The sequence below is a fragment of the Stigmatopora argus genome, chromosome 11, assembly GCF_051989625.1.
Source record: "Stigmatopora argus isolate UIUO_Sarg chromosome 11, RoL_Sarg_1.0, whole genome shotgun sequence".
NCBI lineage: Eukaryota > Metazoa > Chordata > Actinopteri > Syngnathiformes > Syngnathidae > Stigmatopora > Stigmatopora argus.
The window spans coordinates 3,659,556-3,678,497 of record NC_135397.1 but is presented as its reverse complement, the minus strand read 5'-3'; the positions used below and the strand labels follow the sequence as shown (position 1 = coordinate 3,678,497).

The 18,942-nt window shown below is 42.9% G+C and overlaps 1 protein-coding gene and 1 long non-coding RNA gene across 2 annotated transcripts; one reads left to right on the top strand and one right to left on the bottom strand.

Annotated features, from left to right (window-relative positions):
• Window positions 1-15: 15 nt before the first annotated feature.
• Window positions 16-17,415, bottom strand: LOC144084270 (protein FAM53B-like). The gene is made up of 5 exons (XM_077612506.1): window positions 17,265-17,415; window positions 8,187-8,409; window positions 6,750-6,804; window positions 4,529-5,349; window positions 16-1,004 (listed from the first exon to the last, which is right to left on the bottom strand). The coding sequence occupies exons 2-5, from the start codon at window positions 8,265-8,267 to the stop codon at window positions 684-686; spliced, it is 1,278 nt and encodes a 425-aa protein (XP_077468632.1). The 5' UTR covers window positions 8,268-8,409; window positions 17,265-17,415; the 3' UTR covers window positions 16-683.
• On the top strand, window positions 13,620-16,286 carry LOC144084272 (uncharacterized). The gene is made up of 3 exons (XR_013303758.1): window positions 13,620-13,760; window positions 14,584-14,726; window positions 16,030-16,286. It is a non-coding gene; the product is annotated as an uncharacterized LOC144084272 (long non-coding RNA).
• Window positions 17,416-18,942: the final 1,527 nt, after the last annotated feature.

Below are 18,942 nucleotides of genomic sequence, written 5' to 3'. Positions count from 1 at the left end.
TGAAAACAACACAACTGCCGGTGGCGAATGGAGATTTATTTCCACGTCCAGGAACCTCCCTCCTCACACTTTTGCTCCTCATTCGTACAGCTCCATTAAAAAACATAGAAAAATAAACATTGGTATCACAACTAATCATTTAGGGGTTTAATTCAAATATACAATTTGCTTATGAAGAAACTACAAAAAGAGGTGAGGAGGAAGGAATTCAATGGTGGCTATGTTTACATGGACATCCAGAACCAGTTAAGTTGAGACAATCTTCCTTTCTTGCTCCGTCTTATGAATCTTATTCACCTTCACATAGTTCTTATAACCCAGAAAATGTCTGCCCATGTAAACGCAGACCATCTCTTAAAGCTTATTGAGCCTACATTCAGCAAAGTCAGAGTTGTGTGTGTCGTCGTCGTCGCATACGTACATCGTGCGTCCGCTGAGTTATAGGAAAGCGATGCTAAGCTGTGCTAATGTCGAACCAGGTGGGAAGACCTTAGCGGGTCTGAGTTGTTGTTTTTTTACGTTTTATTTGATTTGATTTTTTTTTAAGACTACTAAGCCCTCACTCTCGCTCGACCGAGCAAATAAAGCAACTTCAGTTCAAAACAGAGGCGCCTTTTAACAGTCCAACGTCTTTTCCCTTTGAGTTGAGACGCTCCCGTTTATGGACGTCCTGAAGGTCCGCTTCAATTCCTCTCAATCTGCTCCAGGTCAAGCTCTCCCCCGAGCTGGAAGATGTCGCCGCTCGCCCCGTGGTCGCCCTTCCAGAGGGTGACCTGGCCCGGCGGCGAGCCGGATCGGGAGCCCACGCTACAGGCGGAGTCGCTGTCCGCTTCGTCATCCGACCAATCCTCGCCGTTTCCCGTCGTCTCCCGTCGGGGTTCCAGTCCCAGTTCGGACACGGCAGTGAATTCCGATCGGCGTTGGATCGACGGGGGCGGATCGGATCGACAGCTGTCGAAGAAAGAGAAGCCTGGGCAACTCAAGCTCTGGAACGTTTGGAGTTGCTGTCAAAACATCCAGAAAAAAATTCAAGTGAGTACATGCAAATTGCAGTAATGTGAAGTATTCAAGTATAGATTAGTGTATTCTGAAAGAATATTAATATATATTAAAAAGTGTGACAATGTTAAAAGTCAGGGACTGATGAGTCAGACATTTGAATGAAAACCAATATAGCTAGAATTAACTATGGCATAACCAAGTTCATAAAATGGCGATATTAATCGATATATTGATCTCGATCAAGTAATTGTAGTACCTCAAGTATCTATTTTGAATTTTTGATAAAAAACAAAACAAACAAACAAGAACAGTGGCGCAATTTGAAGCATACTTGATTTTAATAGATGGCAATCCGTTTGGAATCGACGGCACGGAAACATGACCTCTCAGTTTTTGCCTCGATAGTAGTAGTGCTCTTGTTTTATTTTCGGCGAGTTTTCATCTTGAGGATTTCCTGTCACTTTTAGTCAGATGAAGTTTCACTTGCACAATTGCGGAAAACAAAACCGTCTTCACACACGTAAAAGTGCATCTTTTTCTGGCTTTGCTGAAGAAGAAAGTACCTCAACTGAAATTTAGAGTTGGCATTAGAAATGATCCAGTTCTCAGATAGCCCCGTGCAAGGTAGTGCAGTGAACGGGTTAATCATCTGTGGAGCGACAGATGTTTTGAAGGCATGGAGGTGAATAGAAAAGAGATTTTTTTTCACTGGAGGACGGACAAAGTTGGCTGTTGCCACGCAGCGGGAGTCTCCCGCTAGTGGCCTGGCAAACACAACGCCAATGCTTCAGGTGATAACGAGAGGAGTGGGAGGCCTCGCTTGGAAGGAAAAAAGGGGGATTTCTACACCCTCTCCGTATTCACTCCCCCTGGTATTACTTGACTACTAATTATTCCGGCAGAAGAGAAGGAGGAGGAGGAGGAAAGTCGGGAGGGGGGTTGGGTGGGAGCTGCTTTGTCACTATATGATGTGCTTCCCATAAAACCCACTGGGGACCGCCTGAGATTTGGGAAGATTACTTTTCTGTAGCGTGCCCACTTTTACATGGACACTAGGGTAAAAAAATATTTTCTTCATTCACCGCCGTGCCTTCAAAGTCCTCCATCGTGATTGGACCAACTTTTGGGTATCATTGAAGAAACCCCTCAAAAAATATTCAATTTTTAAAAAGTCAGCCCAAACAAAAAAGTACGCATTACAACCAATGGTATGAAATGCGAAACCATGCAAAGGACCGATTTTACGCTATTGAGAGTGAGGGAAGTCCAATCCGTCTAGACTGCAAAAGTTGCAAATAAAACAAGTTATAGCGGCGCTTTCAAATGAACAAACCTAAAAATGGAGGCCATTCCAAGTCAGCAAAATGTACTGAAACGAGGTCAGTAAACAAAACAGCGCGAGAAAAAAAGCAGGCCCGGCTGTGCAAAAGAAAGGAATCTTGATCTCGTGGCGGCCCCTCAGACGACACATCGCCCGTTCATTCGTAGCGTACCGAGGACACTGCCTAGATAAGCAAACTTTACAAAGAAGGGAGAGCGTCCCGTTATTAAAACGAGATAACGCGTTTACGCGGCGAGTCGCGTCACGCCGTCCTCGCGTTCCCACGTTGCCGTTCAGCTATGCTCGCCATGCGTGCCATTTCAGGAATGGAGCGAGGAGGGGGGAATTGTATTAATAGCGCGGGGGCTTTGGTCCCTTGTGATGCGAGCGCTTTGCTTTGACTTGCAAGTGCAAACTTCCGATACAAGAAGTAGGGCAATACTAAAATCCATATACGTAAGTGCGTAAAAATGTAAAAAAAATATTCACATCTAATTACTTCCTCCATTAAACCAGGGAATTGCCAGCCAACTTAAATTGGCAGCCAACGACGGCGCTCGCGATATTATTCGAAGAATTTGCACTGGAGGGCGGCGGGGTCAACGCTCGTAAATAGCTACGATCAACGATTATCACGTCGTGTTGCGCTGACGTCTCTCATTGGGGACTTGTTTTGCGTTGACTCTCCTCGACCTCGCGCACCCACAAAAGATTCTTGTGTCTGAAGCGCTTTGACGTTGCAAGGAATTTGCGAGACGACAGCGTTGTCATTTTGCCATCTGCCCTGACGCATTTGCTGCTCATATCGTTGCCGCTGATCAAAAATGTCTATGCAGATTTTTGACATGCGGGCTCTTTTCCAAACTATTTCCATTTGGTTCACATGGGTGTGTCGAGTCCAGAGCAAGTTAATAGAACAGAGAATTAAGTCATGTTTTGAGAATGACGTTTTGATGCGAGCAGAAAAAGTTTCAAGAATAAGTGCATATTTTGTACTCAAGATCCTAGGGTGGTTCTTGACAATTCATTCATTCATTCCGTAATTTTTCAAGCTCATTTGTGATGTTCCAGTTTTAAGACCGTAATATGAAAATGAAAGCGCAACATTACGCAAGTAGAGTCGCATTGTTCCAATTGTTTGACTCAATTCAATGAGGATAATTCAGTTCAAGCGATTTAGTTACAAGTGACTTGGCTTTTTGCCCACTTCCATTCACTTAATGGCGTATTGCGAGCGTCTATCAACAATTGTTAAAGATGTCTATCATCAAAGAGTGCATGCCATTAAACTTGTACACCCTTATTTTTGTAGCCAGGGCTCGTTTATAGCCACTGATTGCGGAGCCAAACATAATGTCTGTTGGGTCTTGTCATGGTTTTCTGTATGCAATCACTTCTTTTTTTGGGCCGCAGTGGTTTGGTGATAAAAGCCCTAAAAGCCTGGTCGGGGCAGGAAATGACAAGTCAAAGGGTGGGAGTCTCGGTGAATAAGCAAACGGACGTCAAGGGGGCCCTGACCTTTTGGATTTACCCAACAGACTTGATGAAATGCTAACCCGCGCCCGGTTCTTTCCGTGTGCAACGTTAGGCGGCATGACTGAACATGAGGCATGTTTCGTCAGTGAGCACCACTCCCCACCTTGGATACTTTAACATGTGACCTCGGAACGTAGGCTTGCGAAGACGTGGTCATACAACCCAGAGAACTCATCTTGATCAATTTCACTTAGTACCCACAGTAATCCATAGGCCAATTTACAGAGAGAAGAAAATGGTACCCTGACACTGTTACTTCAAACCTGCTCGTTTTGGTTCAGACTTTTTGGGATGGTGTGAATGAAAACCAGCAAATGCTGGTGTCAATTTGATATCTGGGCAGCCACCAAAATGAAAACTATGCTGGAAAATAAACAATGAAAGTGACGCTATGATTCCTTCATCCCATCCCGACTGTTTTGTCCAAAGATGGAACAATGTTTCCACATGTGAGGGATTTGTTGTCAAAATTTCTGACTTTTGCAATGTGAAGAGGGACCGCATCAAACCAAAAGGAGTTTATTTTATTGTGGCCTGGACTAAAGAAAGCGAACTATGGACTTTCCCTGTGAACTACTTCCTTTCCTTGAACAAATGGAGTGTAAATCGAGGCTCACCATGAGAGCTCGACAAAAGTTTGCCTTTGCATGTCAGCCGATTCTGCCTCACCTGAGTCATCTTGACCAGATCCAGAGAGGGCCTCTGCTCATGGGCATCCTCAGGTCTCCGCCTCTTCATCCCGATCTTTTTATCGTTCAGCACGCAGGGCTGCGACCTGCTCCGAGACAGGGAACCGCTACCGTCGCCCCTCTGGCCGGACCGGCGCCCCAGTTCCGGGGTGGAATCCGGAGAGCTGGCCTCCGAGGCCTCTTCCCGCTGGACTTCGGGCGGGATGATCTGCTCGTGGGACAGGGAGAGAGGTCGCAGGAAGGGGCCATGGTAGGACTGCTGAGTTTGCGAGAAAGGGGAGCCGGGGGACACCGGAGAGGCCGTAAAGTGAGGGTGGGCTGGCAGCCGCTGCTTGAAGAAAGGCAGTTCCAAAGGTCCGTCGCCTGGGATGGCTGTGCAAGACGGAAAACTGAAGCTAGAGCTCCGCTGCATGGCGGGGCAGTGACCGCTAGAGAAGGCTCCGCCCACACGGACGCTGCCCCCGCTGTAGCACCTTCGCTTCTCCACCGCCGTCCACAGTCGGGATCCCTGAGGCCGCCACGATGAGCGGAAACCGCCAAATTCGTCGGAGAGGGACAAAGAGCGACACTGGCGCTTGCTGGGGGGCGCTGTGGGAGCTTGGCCGGCGGCAGTAGTGGCGTAGTGCAGGGCGGCGGGGACGACGGGGTTGCTTTTGTTCAAGGCGCCTTCAGCCAGGTTGAGGTCTCGGATCAGGGTGGTGATAGCTGTGGTCGTGCCCGGTCTGGGACTGGTGTCCCACAAGCTTTCCAGACTGGTAACGGACTGGAGGCTTCGCCCTGGATTCAGCCATCTGTCTGCCTCTGCAAAAGTGACAAACACGGACTCTCAGAATAATCAAGGACCTTGAGGGGACGGGACACACGACAACACATGCCTTGTCCCGTAATACACTATGTTATCTAAATAACAAACCACCGGCCTCAATATAGTATGAGAATTAGTTCTCATCGCAAAGAAATCTATTTTTCTGTTTACCGTACAATGGCGCCAGGGTTCCACAGTCACGGCAGGCAGTTTTAATATAGAACAAAAGCAACAATGTTGAGTGAAATTGTGAAGGAACTGTGAGTCCAGAAAGCTATTCATGACCAGAATCATTATAATCGCTGACTAAACAGACATTTAGAATGACATGATTCATTGTCGCTACGCATGTACAAAAGCATTCCTGCAAGAGTACTACCATGTTGTATTTAACTTTTAGTACATGCGTTTGTATTTCATCTTTAGAAACCACTCGTTGGAAAACCTATACTATTCGGCACAATTTTCTTGGGTTTCACCGGACAAGTTTCCTCACCCAAATGCTGTCGATTTTGTTATTACGTTGAAGTGGTTCCTTTAAAGCGGAGCATTTAAACGTAGCAGTGACCTGACAGGAATGCCGTGAAAACAACTCAATAAAAGCAAGGACTGCAAAAGTATCTTGTGACGCCTGAATGGATGAGGCACGCAATGGAAAGCCCACACCACACTGCTAAAATACCGACAAAACAAAAAGGAGAAAAGAGCGTCGTGAGTGTTTTTTATCGAAGGAAGTGTATTGTTATTAAGCTCCCATGAGACTGTGATGTGCAACGTACTTTTATGTAGGCAGGTGCAACCTATCACAAGTGTGTGACCAAGAAAAGGAAGTTAAAGCCCACTACAGTGGAACCTTTGAGGCATAACACGACCTGTTTTCATATTTTCACAACAGCACGCGAAACTATTTTTACACAAAAGAAATAATAAACAGAACAATCTTAATGTTAATGCACTGGCGACTAAAGGTCACACATCACCATTGAGTAGGATGAGAAAATGTTGACATTGGGTGTGCAAGTGTAAAATAGGTTCACCGTTGTAAAAGAAAGTGTCAGTAAAACATGTTATGACACAAATGACTAGGCCGCAGTCTTTGAATGTGAGCAATAATGTAACATTATTAACTGTCAACAGGTTCACACACAGTTAATGTTTAATTTGTTCAGCTTGTTCAAAGGTTATTGAAACATCTTATTAAAAAAGCATTTATACTTGTCATACAAGGGTAAAAAAAAGTGAAACATCACTTCAACTCTGATAACATTTTCCTCACTTTTCGACAAGAGAAAAGTCCACATGCCAAAATCATGCTTTGTTTTCAGTGCAGTTTTTTGTGCCCTTTTTTTTGCAACTCTAGAAAAATGAAGGGTCAAAAAGAAAGTGGAGAACTCACCAGCAGTTCCACAAGAGAAGAGGGTCGTCCCCTTGCTCATGGTGTGGAACTCACGCTGAAAAAGAGGGCAGAAAAATTCAGAACATTCAAAATATCCATACACAGTACATTGTCATTTTGAAGTGTCACAGTCACCTGAAAGGCAGGCAAGAATTTGGTAAGAAAATATACAATACTTCAAGTAAAACATTACTAGAATGAACTAGACTATTTTATACTCCTTTACAACTCGTAACCCATTTACTAACTGTAACTCTTGCCTCGAGTCTACAGGCTAAATACTACATAGCTGCTATACTATACCATAAAATCAATGTGCTGAAGGTATATTGTCGTACCAATTATAATAAAAACGTTATTCTTATTGTAGGTGACATTTCAATTGCAGTTGTCAACGAGGACAAGCAAACGGCTGAATGGTGCTTTATTGATTTGCCATTTTTTATTTTTCCCCATTGTTCAGCTTGTCTCAGTTCACTATTGCAGATTTGATTAAGACTGTAGCGCCTGTGAAGGTTTGCCTGCACACGCCTGCCTGCCTTGTGATCTCTCTTTGTCTCACGGTTCGCTCAGTTGCAACAGGGTGGCGGTTTGTGTTACACACGAGGGACAAAAGGGAAAATTCAGCGGAAAATTACAGTGACTCATGCTGAGGTTATCGCTGCCAAAACAACAATAAAAAACAAATAAAATACAAACCATTTTCTTTGATGGAAAAGAGTCGGTTTGTATGTTTACAGCACGCATGTCACATTTGATTCAAAACTATCAATAGTCAACTTAACATTGGAGTTTATGCTTGTCATTGAAATTATTGTATTAAATACTGTTATTCCATTTATCTATTCACCCAATTTAACCTAAATATAATGGTAGTCTTGGCAAAGTGTTGGGCCCTTTTTCAAAAGACAGATGCCGTTTCGTACCTCTAACTTTTCTACGTAACCCAAGACTGAGGTCCCACCTCCGACTTTAGGGTTCCGTATCACCCCCTCCAACTTCACCTCCTAACCCGCACAGACATGTTAAACTTTGGTCGCTTTACATATCTTATTCTGTGTTGAAAATCCTCTTCGTCAACAGTAGTTGGCAAACCGACCAAATGGTGCATTACAACCTTTTCTAATTAACGAGCATTGAATGAGCGCCTCTGGGCAAGCTGAGCCGCCTTTGACGCTAAACCATGAAGCCTTTGGGTGTTGACGTCAGTAGGTGTTTTCAAAAAGCCTTGGGAATATACTCAGCTGCGCATCGCCACTTCCAAAAAGTATACATGGACTTTAAATTCCAATTTGCACAAGAAAACAAAAACGGTGGCTCGTACCCCCAAACTATTTTACCCCCAAGTCAAGGTACCGAAGTATATAATCATTGCAAAGTACATGTGAGGTCGACATAGATCAAATTTAAGCATGAAAGTTCTAACTCGTCACTTACCGGCCGTCGTTCGCAGCTTTTGGGCCTTACATCATTGACACCCTTCTTCTTTTCTAGGCTTTTGGAGAATATGATCACCATGGTAAAGCTGCGCTCCGCTCAAATGTCATTGGGCAAAGGAAAATGAGGTGGAGTAGGCCACGGGCATCCATTTCAGACGAGGGTCGTTCAGTCAGCTGGCACCTCCCATCTAAGCTGGCAAACAGGTAGGCTGCCCCTGGCTCTGTAAGGACAGAGAAAATAAATCTTTTAATGTTTAGAGTCCTGAGAATGATGAATTGACTTCTGTAGTGTGCTACGTCACGATGCAAGTATTTGCAACTCTGCTTTGCTGGCATGTGAGATCATAGACATCACATTGCAGGTTTCAGCTGTGCCCTTTTTTCTAAAATATGATCCAATTCATGACACCATTCGGTAATCATGCATCGTAGCGTATTAGTATTCAGTTTTCCTTGTAAGCTATGCCAAGCCAAGTCGTAGAATGAGTGGCATGTTAGTAAAAAGTCAGAAATGTAATCCAATACAGTGCTGTTGCATTTCAATCTGACCCTTGACGGTAAGTGTACATCACAACAAAGGGTCACACGTAAAACACAATATCAATGTTTTCTTTCCTTGATGGGGCAAAAAGGTTAGCATAAGACAGCTGAATAAGTGGAGCACGCGATGCTGCCAGCTATTTGACTTGCCTTATTTCCCTGCATAACAACCTAGGTAGTTTTATACGATTTTATGAAGGAGCTTTCCTTTTTTTACTTCCTTTAAAAAGAACGGGAAGCCCGATTGCATGTCTGGTTTGGCAGTAAAATACAGAGCGTGCAGTATGTTGCCATGTGGACAGGTGACAAAGTCAAGGAAAGGAAAACAACATGTGTTTTACTAGGGAGCTGGCATGGATTCTTCTAGTCCCCCTGGAGGTCTACTAGCACGGCTATGAACGCTATTCTTCCAACATCATGTGATGTTTTGACGACGCCTACAGCCACAAGTGCTTCATCCTTTTCCACAACATGCATTGGGATTTTTCCGTTCATTAAAACCCTGTTTTTAGGAGCCAAATGAGTACTTCTCGAGCTATAAGCTGACGTCTGCTCAAACTGATTCCTCAGCCAAGACACGTGGGGAAGGAAACATGTCGAAACCATTTCTATAATTCCGGGGAAAGGCGACATGTCTAAAGATGTGGTAGAAGGAGTTTATATGGAAGTGCGCTTCATTCGTGGATACATTGAGTCTGCAGGCAAACAGAAGTAGTTCTAAAAGGGGTTAGCCTTAGCTAAAGAGATCCTAGGGACATTTTGTCCTAATCCGTAATGTAGGAGTCGAAAGCAAAGTGTAATAACCTCAATCATGACGCATACTCATTTTTGGGTGGAAAACAGTTGAACAGGCAGGCGTGGCATTTCGTTGCATGTTTTAAAATGGGAAAATGTGCACTTCGTGATCGACCAATACATTCGGAAAAGGTTAAGATCATGTCAAACATTTCAGGCTGAGGTTGTTTTAAAACATGGATTTGTTTAGCAGATATTTTTACAGCAAAAGGTTGGATGGATAGTTAAAGGCTTTCTTAAGGATTAAATCTGAGGCGCTTGTTTTTATGATTCATCCAGACGGGCTCGCTCTAATTTGGATTTTTCAGGTATGCTTTCTTCATCCATTTGCTGGATGGCAGGAATAGCCGCCTGGCCTCGGACTCGGGCTTCCCTCCCTCATTAGCTGACCGCCCAACGTCCAATTAGAGAGCACGCTTCGCAGCACCCCAATCAAGTGCTTGCGAGAAGCGACACACACCAGCCTTAATGGCTTTTGCAGGCCGGTCTGTGTAACATGTACTCACGTGTTAAGTGAAGGTCACCAGACTTGTAGACCGTGCCTGTACGCTATTGGCTTTTCTGCATACAAACCAGTTTGTATTACTTTTCATCCCCAGTGATTTCGTGACTACACTGGAGCTGTTTTACTTTGGCGAGGCCTAAACCAACTGCCAGCATATGACTCCCATTAGCTCCATTTATCCCGGAAAGTCAGCGGAGCACAACTGGGCCTCTCGCAGGAATGGAAGGCCCGTGTTAGCCTTCTTGTTTGGAACAGAAAACGGGAATGTCCTTGTTGATTGGTGTACGATTACGTCGGCCGATTGGGTCTGACAGTGGGAAACGGGCAAAGTCGACGAGTGGGTTTCAATGCAGAACTTGGGGTGCTCGCTGTTAACGGGCAGGAATTTTTGCATTTTTGCAACTTGACTAAATGTGTCTTTCTTGTGGGGGTGTCCGAAGTTCAGGCGTCATGGGATAATGCGGGGAATCGATCACATCAAATGCCCAATCTTTCATCCATATTTTCTAGGCCAAGTCACGAGCACAACACTTCTTTGCAATCCAACCACGTTTCAAAATTATTGTAGCTTGTTGTAGCCATTCACATAGCCCTCATTTGTTCACATTCATGTGAGTTTACTATAGACTGTGTTTCCAAATGAATAGTTAGTTCCACACCACACTCCCTTTTTTTGTCCGACTTTGCAAAAGGATATCCGAGTCGGCCCCTGTTACGTCACGTTGGATTACAGCTAAATTGATGGGAAGCTTCATCACTAAATGGGGACAAATCCACCGCTACTTGCTTCCAGATTTAATTTGGCCTTATCAAATCCAGTAGTAATTCCAGTCAGATTTGTGCAGGCCGGGTAACAGTGCAGACAGCGGCTCTCGACTCGTAATAGCAAGTGACTGGGGAGGGCACTGGAAAGGGCAGCTAAGATAATGTGGCTCCTTGCCCAAGCTGTGATTTGTGCAGGCAGATGAATGGATGCCTAGTTGGGGCCCCGTGAAGCTCTCTGACGAGGGCATTTTATGTCCGTCGGCGATTGGCTCGACCTACTGCATACTTGCGCAGAGCGCTTCTGCTGTCAAGATTTTGATCGATGGCGGTATCCAGTGAAACAAATATACCATTGTACTTTAATCAAGCATTTAGGAATATTCACATCCAATTCTTAATGTGAAATCATTGAAAAGGATTTAAGGGAGTTTAAACAGAGACAAAGATCAGACCTGAATCACATGTCTGTTTTACAATCTGAATTACGTGCTCGGTGATAAGGCCTATCTCAAACTCTGGCTACTTGTGATGTCTGATATTTTTATTCTTCTACCACTGTCACTTCATGCTTTAGATTATAGCAGCCATGAAAAGGGCTTTCCTATCTCTGACAAGAGTGGCTAGCGTGCTATGTGATAGCTCCCTATCCCTGCGCAATCGCTCCAAACGAGTAGTAGTGTATTTTCAAATTGATAAAAATCCAGGCGTCTTTTATACATTTTACAATCTTGCATGTTAGCCATCTGGTGTACGGGTGATCCTATCCTACCATCTGGATCGCACTTCTAGTTGAAGGGACACCACTCATGCATACCTTGAGACCATAGCATACACCAACCATGTAGAGGTACCAACTCAAATAAGATACTATGCAGACCAATCTCATGGATTCCAATGGCAAGACATGAATAGCTGTTGACATGGAAACAAAATAGAAGAATTTAAAAGAATGGTTTTGGCCGCAAGCCAGTCTTTTGGTAGGCACGCAAGGGTGAGCCATCATTTAGTTCCAAGTCCACAGGGTGGACCATCCATTCAGGGTGAACTCACAGCCACCCCACTCACCAGTCGTGAGGTGCAGGTCATAAAGATGGTTCCTAAAGAGGTCAAGACATACCAATGAGGGCTGGGACCATCACCCCTAGTATTCACAAGCAGGGAAACATTGGCCCCGAACCCTCACTCCATCTTCACAAGTGCTCAAACAATGAGATGCGGTTCATTTGTCATTTAATCAATCTTGTGCTCAGGAATCATCCTTTTAAAAGTCCATCTGTAGTCCTCTGTGCTGAGTAAGCACGAATGGCACAAATTGGAACACTTCCCCATGCAATGCGAGGACGCAGCTTACTTTGTGGCAATCAAATTTCGGAGGAATTTTGAAAAAGATGTCCCATTCACCAAGTTTATTATTCTTAGTTATGTACAACAAAAAAAGTGAACAATAATTTTGATCTCACCGATGTCATCCATGAGCATGCCTCATGACGTTTCCATTAGTATGTTAGTATTTGTCATCTTAACGTGGAAAATGTTGCAGGGTATAAAGCTGACAGCTATTAGCGCCATTATTCCAAATTGAAGGGCACACAAAATTACCATCAGTTTGGAGCTCTGTATGCTAGACATACCAATTCCAAAACTTCAAAGTTATATCTTTCCTCCACCACAAACAACAGTAAAACTGAAGACTGTAAGTTTGGGCCAAACATGTTTGCACCCCTATCAAATCAAACTTGATGGAGCTATTGCGACATTATCAGTCGTGCACTTCTGTAAAAATGCTTGTTATGGCAACCAAAATACAAGCAGAAAACCACAATGAAAACTCAACATTTGTCCCTTAAAACAAAAGCGTTTTGCCAAGCAGAAGTGGTGGAGGTGCAAACACAACACAAGGACCTCTGTGCAGCGTGTAATGTATTCAGGGGGTCGGGACCCCTGTCTCAGAGCGGAGCTCATACAAAGTGAAGCCCTGACGTGCCTGACAGGCACAAGATCAGGTGTTCCACTTTGAGTGCGAGAAGGTACGAGGGGCCCCTTGCCCTCCCTCGACCGCAGTGACCCTCGCATGCCTGGACTCTCCGTCCACCAGGTACCCTCCCCTCGCTAATTACACCCCCCCCCCCCCCCTCGTATGAATCTTATGCCTTTGGTTTCCTTCATTATCCAGTGCACACTAACCAGAGACCCCTAAATTCAACAGGGGTACGGTTACGTGTTGGCCAGCAAGCATTGCGATTTCACAGCTCTAAAAGTGGCGAGGCGCCTGCAGCGTGGTGCGCACAAACAAGCAACAAACAAAATCATCTCACAGTTAGTTACATAACCAATGTGTATGTCACGGTCGTGTTAAGCGAGGGAGTGTATTTGGGGAAGAAAAAGCCCATGAGCGGCATTCCACTGCTCCATTCATTCACTCGCGAGGGGGTTGGCCAAGGACCCTCTGACTGCACGGCGTCGTGTGAAGAACAAGACGGGTGTGTTCAAGAAGGCTTGCTCTTTTTTTGTGTTAACATACTTTGAAAAAGAAATAACCAATTTACTACCCAACACTTTTTTTTCACTTTAGGCCTTGCTACTATGTTTTCAATTAGCAATGTGTCATCCCTAAAATAGACAGGGAGTTGAATGAAGATTTTGTTTTAAACACCATTTGAAGGCTATTTCCATATTGTCCCCTCCAAACTCACAATTTGGTCACATAGCGATGAGTTTGTGGTGGATCCTTAAACAGTTCAAAGTGGTCTGTATAAATACGAGCTCTCTAATCCTGCACCCTGTTGAACTCTGATTTACTGATCGGATCTTTTTTATTTTTTTCCTCAGTGCAGTCGTTGCAAATATTGTTTGCAAAACACATGCTGGTGTATGGAAAACAAGGCAAAATGCAAATCCCAAACGACCTGCTTGGACCAGGACTCGTCCCGTCATTCAAAGCAGGATCATCGAGTCTCTTCCTTTCAGGTCTGAGCCTGCGTCAAGGGAGGATCTCGCATATTAAATGTCAGCTTTACACGGGGGCAAAGGCTGTTCCAAGCTAACCGCATAAGAGTGGCACACCAAACAAATTACATAACTGGGCGAGAACAGGTTCGAAATGCACACCGTGTGCAATTAACCTGCGTGTGCTTCACAATGGCGGTTTTAATTAGGAGATACTAATTATCAAGAGAGCACCTCTGTCCTATACACAAATACACAGCGTGATTACTACAAGTAAATAAGGACGATTGACTAAAACTATGCAGTTATGATAAAACGGAAATTAACCTGACCTCGTTTAATGCATGCAATGACCTAGAAAGGACACACATATATATATATATATATATATATATATATATATATATATATATATATATATATATATATACACATGTATATATATATATATACATACACACATTTATATATATATATATATGTTTGTATATATATATATATATATATATTTATATTTACACATACATACACAAATATATATATATCTTTATATATATGCATACGTGTATATATATATATATATGTATATATATGTATATACCGTGTACTTCCCTTTTGATATACCATATTGTGTTTGAATTTTCAAAGTTCTAATCACTGTATTTATGTCAGCAAACATTTTTATTCTATTTTTGGTTTTGAAAGAGTATGCAAACAAAAGTTATGCGGCGACACGATGCATACTGCATCTCCAGAAAGCTTTTTATCTTTTGGAGTATTTTTGGCATGAGAACTTTTCTCGGTGTGCGTAAGAATGTGGCTTTTTCTTTGCTGTTCTTTTCAGGCTGGCAGCGTGTCGACATCAGACTCACAAATCTGTCACGTTAACCAGGAGGGCATATACATACTGTATACACCGCCAGTGGAACAAACACAAGAAGAGCCATGAGGTCGGTGTTTGTTTCCAATGCCTGCGCAGCCGTACAGGTTTGAGTTTCACTGTTTGTAGTTCTAACTGCGGGTCACAGAGGAAGCTCAACGCTTCTGAAATGGAGACTAGCGTGAGGGACCCACACGCACAGCCATACGCGCGAGCCACGTCCGACAAACTCTTCCCCAGTCACTTCGCCTCGGGCCAGCGCAGGCATAAAAGAGTGTCAGTGTGAGGGGAACAGAAAGCTAAATGACACACTCGCTGTGAAAAACAGGAAAATAGTCAGACTCAGACGACACAGAAAGACAAAAAGGGGACAAGGGTGGTAGCAGTGGTGCTTGTGGGCCGACGGGGGGGCTCGGATTGTGCGTCAGTGTGTGAGCATGAATTGAGTCGTACACAGAGAACGGTTTGGCGCCTTGCTCGGCTTGCAGCTGCCTTCCTGACAGAATAGAGCACAAAGACACACACACACACACACACACACACACACACACAGCCAGCTTAGCACATAAAGTGACAACCTGCAATCCACGAGGTTTGTCAAACTTACTTTTTGCACTTTAGTGCACCAAACGACGATAGCAGGGGTGTCAAACTCAGTTTGGTTCGCATGCCACATTAATGCCAGCTGGATCTGGGCCGGACCATTTTATTTTTAACTTACTTGCTGCCATTGACGGTGCTAGACGTCCAATCCATTTGACTGGGAGAGGCGAATTACATTTTATTAGTGCCTGTACTATTTTCACCATTTTTCAAGGTACAAGAAATACAATATATGCATTATGAAATATGTATGAATATTTTTCTAGGTGTAACAAAACAAACTTTTCCACATTGTAAGCCGTATTTTTGGTTTGAAAAGCAATACTTTAATAATACATTTGGACAATATCACAATCAAATTCACAGAATTTTGAAGCTTCTCCTTCAAATCAAAACATAAAAAGGGGTACATTCAAAATTAATTTCAATAGCATTTTAAAAAAACGTCCATGAGAGCCTTGCAATTGAAACCCATGTGACAAAATTGCTTGCAACATCGGTTTGCAATGTGACATGATAGCAGGAAATGCAAACAGGGGCGTTATAACGTTATGAAAAAAAAGCTGCAATGTTGGCATCCTTTCTCATGAGTGTAAAATGAACTTATAAACCACGAGCAGGCGTGCCGAGAAACGAAACTATCTCTTGACAAAGATAAAGATTACATCTACTTTTTCGGTTGTCAACTCTTTCTCAAACCGGCCTATCAGCCAGATGAGCCCTGCAAAAGTGGGCCTGCTAGAGTAGTCCCAAGTACACTATTTCCCATTGGTGCTAAACCAGTTTCTGTATTGACTGTGTCCACAGCCATCAAGCAGCCCGCCATATTAAGAAATAGGGGCCAAACAAGTCCACTTCCGAGCCAGCACGAGAAAGGGAAATGGTCCCATCATTAGTGTAAGGACACTGCGGCTTGCATGCTTGCAAAATAGCTCATGATGACGCCACCATTTCAGCCATACCAAAATCCCAATCACATCTTGTAAGTATCACGCACGTTACACAAAATGAATATCTTACATTTGACGTTCCACATAAAATGGAGGCGTAAACGACACAGCCAAAGTTGGATCATTAAAATATACAAAATGACACTCCATTTTCACTCCATTACATATTTTGCAGTATGGGCTCTTTGCGATGTATCTTGTAATCATATTTCAGCAATATCTATAGTTTATAAAGTTTTTTATGACAGCTACTCTATTGATTTTGTTTGTTAAACACGACTAAGAGTCCGTTTGGGTGCACCTATGATTGTTCTTTTTGTTTTATGTTTACAAGCCATAACAACTTTGATTTGGACTTCAGGCCTTTGTGTCCATCCTCACACTGACAACAGAAAGCGCTTGGGGGGGAAACAACAATGGGGCCATTGTTTTCAAAGCACTTGATTGCACTCACACACACTCACACACACACACACACACACACACACACACACACACACACACACACACACACACACACACACACACACACACACACACACACACAAATTACCTCGATGCTGGAGTAGATATGACTCATCTTTGTCACAGGATAAATACATGCAGTGTGTGTGTGTGTGCTTCTTCTGCACACTAATACGATAACTCCATATTGCTATTGAGACTTAACTGCACTGGTTGACACCTGTGCATTATATAATACAATTTGATTATGTCACCAGTAGTTCTGATGATCAATGTATTCATATAATCATTTGGACAATAGTGCACTATGTAATAACCAGTGCACATGAAAGTGGATTGTGACCAGTCTTCTTCACATGCAGCAACAGGTTGGTCATGCATAAAAACACACATTGACAATTATGACAACCTCTTGTAAACTAGTTTCTGTTAATCATCAACCTGAATCGCAAAAAGATGAACCTTAATACAAAACTTAGGACAGAGACGATCTTTTATAAAGGCGTTATTACGACTACTCTGCACAAAAAAAGGCAAAACAGGCAACTTCTAACAATGTTGGACTTGTCACGCTCTTAAAAGTGACAAAATCATGCACACACACATCATAATGGGCGCCATGATTACCTGGCCAGCAGAGGCTCTTCTTTCCGAACTAGGACATCTTTCTTGGGGAGGGATCGGGGCTGGGGGTGGGAAAGAGAAGGCTTGAGACTGTTCCAAGGGAGTCAGCTTGACTCGCCGGAGGCGTGAAGCAAGACTGCGAGCAGCTGGTAGTTGGGAACTGCGTTTTGCTCTCAGCAAGGCTTCCCAAAAATGTCAGCGAAGGGGAGTTCCAAGATGAGTCGCGCTAGATTAGTCCATGAAATGTCATTCAAACTCTAAAATAAACTCATCCGCACCTCATTTGTTGGATATTAAACCGAATTCAAGCGTGGGTTTTATATTTCTGCCCATGAAAGATTTAAAATTAGCGGAACTAAATCCAAAACACCCTGGCTGAGTTGGTACGCTCCACTGTGGTCCTCCTTTAGGCGTTTCCAATACCCCAGTGCTACTTTATCCTCTTCACGAAGCAGTTGCTCTTAAGAGTTCACTTTGTGGTTTATGTAGTTAAATTTAATTGTTCATTCAGTCCCCTTGAGTAGTCAAGGAAACAAACATAATGGAATCTACTTACAACTTTAAAGATGGGGGCGATATAGCCAGTATAAATGTACTACTTGATATGATTTCTTGTTCACGTTCAGGATTGCCATTTTTAAAGTCAATTATTGTTTAAAAACATTTTGGGGAAGGTCACCCAATTTCATGTTTTGCATTAAATCACATCAATCCATACATTTGAAAAAAGACAAATAGTGACTTGAAACATTTGAATGGTAATGCATTTATTACAATATAATGTATATATTTTCATAAAAGGCACTCACTAATAAAGACACAACAATATGAAAGTTTACAAAGGTATTGTTATATAATAGCAGTTCTTGTTATTGGTAAAACTGCATTTTTTTTAAATTAAAAAGTTTTATTGAAGCTCCTTACAAACAAACATAGCCACCCATTAGGTTCATTTAATGGGTTATGTTTTAAGTGCATATATGGTTTTAACAATAATTTGAAACATAGCTGAGTTAAGCTCATGGTCTTTCAACAGCCCTAGTGAAAGTGAACATCGCACTTCAGCTATATATACAACAATCTGTGTTGTTCTTTAATAATATCTATGTACAGGCAATGGTAATTTTGAACTAGTACTTGGTTTATTTAAAAAATAAAAAATAAACATTAACCAGAACCTTCTGCTGTGGAAAACTTCTTTCCAACATGTTGGGATTCATTCAAGAAAATCCTCGTAAGACATCTTCAAACGTGTTTCCGAAAGAAAAAAAGGACATAAATATTTGCATTATCGCACTTGACAGCTTCATTTGAAAGCGTAGTATTCATGCACCAATTCCACAAGCTTACTGGCTAACATTACGAGTGGAATAAAAGTGTTTTTTTCAACTTGTGCCAAAAAGTGCTGACTTGCGGGCTTGTACGCTGGGCCAAGCGCTCGCTATTTTCTGCTTTTGTAGCGTAGACTATTTACGGTGAAATGCAGGAGAATGCCAGAATAATGTGATATTGGCAGACGTAAAACATAATCTATGATCGGAAATAGTAGTAGCCACAGTTAAAAGAAAAAAAAGAAATTGGATTTCATTGCGGTTGACATCACTGTTTCCGCTCCTTGGGAACTTTTGTGTGAATGTTGTTGCGTGCATTGGTGCAGGCAGGATACCTTGTTAAAAAAAAT